This window comes from Glandiceps talaboti, chromosome 19 (genome assembly GCF_964340395.1).
Source record: "Glandiceps talaboti chromosome 19, keGlaTala1.1, whole genome shotgun sequence".
NCBI classification, from domain to species: domain Eukaryota; kingdom Metazoa; phylum Hemichordata; class Enteropneusta; family Spengelidae; genus Glandiceps; species Glandiceps talaboti.
This window is the reverse complement of record NC_135567.1, coordinates 20,373,113-20,379,942: the sequence shown is the minus strand read 5'-3', so window position 1 is coordinate 20,379,942 and position 6,830 is coordinate 20,373,113. Positions and strand designations below refer to the sequence as shown.

Below are 6,830 nucleotides of genomic sequence, written 5' to 3'. Positions count from 1 at the left end.
CTCTCTCTCTCTCTCTCTCTCTCTCTCTCTCTCTCTCTCTCTCTCTCTCTCTCTCTCTCTCTCTCTCTCTCTCTCTCTCTCTCTCTCTCTCTCTCTCTCTCTCTCTCTCTCTCTCTCTCTCTCTCTCTCCCCCTCCCTTTTCTTTGCAAATTACAATGAAATGCAAACCACAATCTCTAAATTTAAAATGTGTGCTTTATTTCAATGTAATAAATAACAGCCTATATCTAGATGTACATCCCATAATATTATATTTCATATATAGTCTTTGTAAGCAATACATTGCTGTTCGGTGATTTCTAAATTATATTATTTGAATTCGAGATTCTATGAATATAGTAAAGATACCATGACATCAGTTTAGGATACCCTAGTCTTGGTTACCCAGACTCTCTCTGCTGGGTGCTCTACCTGAGACCTCCCCCAAGTGGGAGTCTGGGTAACCAAGACTAAGGATACCCATGAATTTAACACCACACTCCTGATTTTAAAACTTCATAACACATATATCCAAAAAGCCAAGGTTGTATCCAAAAAGTGTTGCTATTCCTCCATATATTAACAAATAATTTGTGCAAATCATTTTTTTACAAAAAAAAATTTCATGCATACTCCTTCATGAATATGGTAACTCCAATCACAGTTTAGTTTACAGATAATGTGAAGCACTTTAAAAGGTTCATTCTGATTGGTTAGGGAATGTGAAGCACTTTATAAGGTTCATTCTGATTGGTTAGAGAATGTGAAGCACTTTAAAAGGTTCATTCTGATTGGTTAGAAACACAGGAAACATAAACCCAAATATACAGTAAAGGATTATGGGAATATATGCACATCTCCATGGTAACCAAAGATGGTGATTACTAGTTACCTGTGTTCTCACAAGAACCGATGGGTCTCATGATGACACACAGAGAGACCAGTGAAGTTAAAATAAAACTTTGGAGAGAGACACGTCTGAGATTAAAATAATCAAAGCTACGTTTCCTTGCATGCCACCATACAAGAGTTATGGGATCACCAATATTTGGTGGGTCCCTGGGCCCCTAGAGATTACTGTGTGGCTTACAGAGCACAAAATTCAACAATATGTAAAACACTGACACTGGTGAATCTTTCTGTCTATCTTGTGCTATGTCTATTCAATATGCAGATATTTATTGTTGTTCAGTGTACATGGAATCATTTATAAAAAAGTTCTTGTTTTTCAACTTATAGTCCCATAGTATACAAAATTTGTATGGTCCTTTCCTTACAAAACCTCTAACAAAGTACACGTCTTAGGAAAAATTGTGCAGTCTATTTGACAATGGCTAATGGTTAACAGAAGTGCCAACAATGATGATTCATTCAGTATACATTCAGAGGTGTTTATAAATCTTTCCCATTGTGATGTGTCTTTTGCAGAATGAATCAACATGTACAAGTTTACATCTTGTTAATTATCAAATATGGTACCGTATTCATGGGGTGTTTACAAATATTTCCCATTGAGATGTGTGTCTTTTGCAGAATGAACCCACATGTGCGAGTTCAATCAACGTCTATAATCAAATATGGGGTGTTTACAAGTCTTTCTCAGCGAGATAATTACCTTCTGCAGAATGTGCGAGTTCATGTCTTGTTAATTATCAAACGTCACAATACATTCGGAGACTACTAAAGGATTTGTCACGTGTACACTCCGTTAAACACTTGATACAAATGAGAGTTTATCTGATGATATCAGCGCCAACAATGCGTCTTTCAGTCTATATTCACGGGCGCTGATGGATTTTTTTCATTTAGATATGCACCCTCTACAGAGTGAACCCACATGTGCGAGTTCAGCGCCCGTTTGTTATCAAATATGGCACCACATTCGGCACACTGGAACGATTTCTTTTCAGTATGATACTTGACATGTTTTGTTAGATAGTCTTTGCTGATGTAATTCTTCTTACAATACGGACATTCAAACGGTCTCTCACCAGAGTGAGTTCGCATGTGCGTCTTCAAAACATTTTTCTGTCGGAACGACTTCTTACAAATTTCGCACTGAAAAGGTCGTTCACCTGTATGCCCTCGTAAGTGGCATTCCAAAATAGTCTTCGTTTGGAAGTTCTTTCCACAGTACTGACAACTGAACAACTCTTCCCCGGTGTGTAATTTTAAATGGCGTCGGAAACTACTTCGCCAGAGCGTTTTCGCACCGCATATTTTACATTGATAGATTTTTTTCTCATTATGCATACGCATGTGAAATACGAGACTTCGTTTATGCATGAATTTCTTTCCACACTCAATACAAAGGAACGATTTCTTTGCATTTTCACCTTCTGTATGTGACAATTCAACGCCCGATTCGTCAAAGCCAAATTCTGCTGTCTCATCAGTGTTCTGAGCTAAATATTGATTCACAGCAAACAAATAATTATCATTTTCAGGGTGTGTCATAGATTCCATTTTGGTATCATTATTTTCAAACTGAAAATTCGCAGCATTCATTTGGTTGTACTGGTACGAGGTAGACGGTTTCTGAGACGAAGATTGCGATTCCATAAAATCAGCACTCCCTTGAAACGATTCGGTATTCCCTTTCGGAGAGTATGAAAGGTCATCAAACGCTCTACCTGGATAGGCCATACCTTCTTCAAACTTCAATCGACTATCAGAATCACTTGAATTCTCACTAGTCTCGCTAGAATTCAGGTGATGTGAACTATTACTGTCTTCAACAACATGGAAAGTATTGCACTCGTCTTTTAAGTTGGGTTCCTCTTTGATCTGGACTTGGTTTTCAGAGTCGGCTCTTGTTCCTCTCGCTTTATCATGATGAACTTCCTGATGTGTACTATCTGTGTGGCTAATCTTCTTATCTTCTAGGGAATGAGCAACATGTGATTCTGTTTGCGAAACACCTAACGAATCTTCTCTGTGTAGAGTTGCCTTTGTTATTTCACCTGGGATGCTTTCTTTACCCTGTGGTTCTATTTGTGCACCACCTAACGAATCTTCTCTGATGAGACGTGCCTTTGTTATTTTACCTGGGATGCTTTCTTTCCCCTGTGGTTCTATTTGTGCACCACCTAACGAATCTTCTCTGATGAGACGTGCCTTTGTTATTTCACCTGGGATGCTTTCTTTACCCTGTGATTCTATTTGCTCAACACCTAACCAATCTTCTCTGATCAGCCTTCCCTTCTGTATTTCACCTGTGATGCTTTCTTTCCCCTGTGGGGATGGGAGACTTTTATTGGAGGGTTCACCCTGAGTTGTTATTGATGCAGAGTCACTAGATAGTACATCTTGAGATGTTTTTTCTACGGTTTGTTCTCCAATCCCTTTTAATGTCGTCTGACCACTATGACCAGGTTTACCACTCTGCTCAGTTTCTAGGCATGCATCCCGAGTTATTGCCACAGATTCTTCTGCAATCCAATTGGTGGATGGAAAAATGGTACTTTCAGATGCTTCAATTTCATTGGCTATTGCACTTGGTTTCCCAGATGTAGCAGTCGCTTTCTTTGGGAAAATTGAATCAGTGTAAGCATCAAGGATTGGTACTGAGTCTGAAAAGTTCATTGACCTTCCGGGAACATCACTTAAGTTTTGATTTGTTGTTGGTGGTGTCTCTCTATCAAGGTCTTGTATCGGCTCATTTCTCTGCCCATCCTGGTCCTCTAGCAGAATGCAATCATCCATCATAATGGAATCTTCCATTTCATTATAGTTTGAGATTGTTACAGGTTTCATTCCAAATCTCCTAGGTTTACCAAGTCTGAATTTCCGAGATCTCTTGTATGAATTACAAATTGACCGTGAAATCGATGGAATAAGACCTTTACGAGAAGCTCCCTCAGGTAACAATCGAGAAGAACCCTCTGATAATGGTCGAGACGCTCCCTCAGATACCGATCGAGAAGCTCCCTCAGATACCGATCGAGACGCTCGCTCAGATACCGATCTGGAAGCTCCCTCGGACAACAGCCCTCTGTTACTCTTATTAGATGACATCGGCCTTTGATGAGAGTTACTCGTATTCAACATCGGCCTTTGACGAGAGCCGATATTGTTGTTCCCTTTCGTATTTCCTGGTGACTTGTCTTCTGGATGTCCATCAATGAGTAATCCACCAGATACTATCATTTGTCTGTCAGAATAGTTGCTTGTTTTGTTATTACCAGGTGACCGGCTTCCTAGAGAAATGTGTGGATTGATAGATTGAAGAGTTTCCTTTCTGGGTAGCGTCTTCATACTTTGTTGTGAATCAGTTTTTGGATTTGAAGATACCACTTGTACATCAACTGCTCCAGTTTGACATAGAAAATTCAGAATTGTAGTTTTGTCTGCAGAAAAAAGAAAAAAATACAAATTTTCAAAAACAATAATTTAGTTGAGTACTAACATTTTAACCAATACACACAAGATAATGTTGATAAGATGAGAGGTTTTGACTGTAAACTGTCAGTCTTGAGTTTCATGCAGTTTGACTCTACCGAACAACGCTGGTTTTCCCCGGGTACTCCAGTTTCCTCCTGCATTAACACTGAACAAATGAGGGATATGGCCCTCACTGGACTTCTTGGGAGACAAGTGTTTATATACTTAAAGAACTATCTCGTATAAATAAAGATTACTATTATTATCATCACAGTTACATACGAAATGATAACACAAACAATAATACCCACCTTTACTAGAGAGTGTGTCTTCCTGCAACTGTTGTAATATCATTTTTGACGACGCTTCAAATGAATGAGATATTTTGTCTAATTTGTTGGTACATCTTACTTCCTCCCATATGTAATAACAATCTAGTAAGTAAAGGAAGAATAGAGATTTGTTACCTCTATATACAAACAAAATGTATTATATCCATCAGTGATTGGCTGAACCATGTCACATGGTATGAACAATAGACCCATAGTGATCTCAATTTGCATACAGAGGGCACTATTCATTTTATATTTTCCCTAGGGCACTATTACATTAAGAGTAGTCCTGCTGGTGATATTCCTTTATGCTGGAAAGACTACATGCCTGGGAATGTGATCATGAGTTACACAATACTTATTGCCTGGCCTTATTCGGGCACTAGTAGACATTATATTACCCCTCATGCTGTTATGTAACAACTATTTCCCTCGGCTTTCAGTCACAGCAAATAGTCGCTGTATAACAGCCCTCAAGGTAATAGATGTCAACTAATGTCTCATAGCCAGGCAATAAGTGTATATCAGTGTGCCCTCTAAGCCAATTTGACATGCCACTGACGCACACAATTTCTAGTGACGCACCAAAATTTGGTGTTCCCCTATCTCTTACTATGTGATGACTCACAAGAAATGAGTTTTTCTCATTTTGACTTGCAACAATAAAATTTGGCTATCATTAGTGGGCACACTGGTGTATATTATCCCATGCACAAGCCAAGTTATTGCCTTTGAACAGAAAATATAGACAAAATTTGAAATATCTAGACTATATACCCTGGTTGTTCTACGCCCCAAAAAAACCCTGTCTATGTCAACAGTTCTATGGTACATGCTTAAAATTGACATAAAATCTCCCACATTTCCATCTTTCCCAAAAAAATTTCATAAATTATGCTTGGAGAGGTATAACTATATAACTCCTCAATATTTTTCTTCATTCAACCAGAAAATACTCATGACCTAAGGGGTTTGTCATTACTTGTCTAGCATCTAGTGACTTGTACTTGTAGTGAGAAGGCCCCTTAGGTCACTTGTACTTGTAGTGAGAAGGCCCTTTAGGTCACTTGTACTTGTAGTGAGAAGGCCCCTTAGGCCACTTGTACGTGTAGTGAGAAGGCCCCTTAGGTCACTTGTACTTGTAGTGAGAAGGCCCCTTAGATCACTTGTACTTTCCTTGTCTGAACAAAGAAAAATATAGGGGAATATATAATTATTACTAGTATATACATACTGGTGATGCCTTGCACCATACCATTGGCATTTATACTGTAGTGAATTAATGAATATTACACTACAATGATCATGGAAACATTCCTCCATTCAGAGGTGTCAGTGACTGGTATCACCTGATCATAACATGTTATGTACACTTATTGTATTTATATCCACATTATAACAATACAAAGGGTATGCAAAATACAGGACTCGAAAACAATAGCACTTTTATATGTATATGAAACTTGTGTTGAATAGAAAACACATTTTGCCCGGACGTGTTAGAACGCTTCAACATGGGCGTGTCGGAAATATCAATATATAATAAAAATAAAACCTACAAATAACAGTTATATTAAACTGAATCGAATAAATGTTACGAAAAGAGTAAAATTAGTGTTACCTTTAGGATTTAAAAGAGAGATCGAGTCCGAATCCGATATCTTCGTTCGTTCTGTTGATGAATCCGAACCGAAACAATCGTGTGACCGATTCGTCGTGAATTCTTTCCCATTTTCGGTGAAAACTAAACATATTTTCTTACTAATAGAAAGATTTACACTTTCCGAATCTTGCATTTTGATAGAAATCGTTCAAAACAACACAAAGTGCTGCCTTATATCGAAATATTTACGTTTTATCGGCGATTCCAAGTGAATCACCAGACTATCGTAATGACCTGACCTGGACTTTGAATTATGGGTAAAATTATTTTCGAGAGGGCGCACTATGCAAAGGCTCAAATACAAAAACACACTGACAAAACACTGGAAAAACTAATTTTTCATTGTACTTTACAAATTACAAAGAAGCCATACCTATTAGTATTACGGTAGGTAATTTTTTCCGTACCTTTTGACTCCTTATTTTTCGAAAATGTAAAACTTAAAAATATTTTTTTTGTGTTAAAAATACAGC

The 6,830-nt window shown here is 38.0% G+C and overlaps 1 protein-coding gene across 1 annotated transcript; it reads right to left on the bottom strand.

Moving 5' to 3' along the window:
* Positions 1-200: 200 nt before the first annotated feature.
* Positions 201-6,541, bottom strand: LOC144449933 (uncharacterized). Its single transcript, XM_078140484.1, has 3 exons — positions 6,316-6,541; positions 4,674-4,796; positions 201-4,328 (listed from the first exon to the last, which is right to left on the bottom strand). The coding sequence occupies exons 1-3, from the start codon at positions 6,488-6,490 to the stop codon at positions 1,747-1,749; spliced, it is 2,880 nt and encodes a 959-aa protein (XP_077996610.1). The 5' UTR covers positions 6,491-6,541; the 3' UTR covers positions 201-1,746.
* Positions 6,542-6,830: the final 289 nt, after the last annotated feature.

Coding starts and splice junctions, on each gene's coding strand:
- LOC144449933 (XM_078140484.1), bottom strand. CDS start 6,490: ATGCAAGATTCGGAAAGTGTAAATCTTTCTATTAGTAAGAAAATATGT. Junction 4,797..6,315: donor CTCTCTTTTAAATCCTAAAG/GTAACACTAATT, acceptor TTTACTTACTAG/ATTGTTATTACATATGGGAG. Junction 4,329..4,673: donor AGACACACTCTCTAGTAAAG/GTGGGTATTATT, acceptor TTTTTTCTGCAG/ACAAAACTACAATTCTGAAT.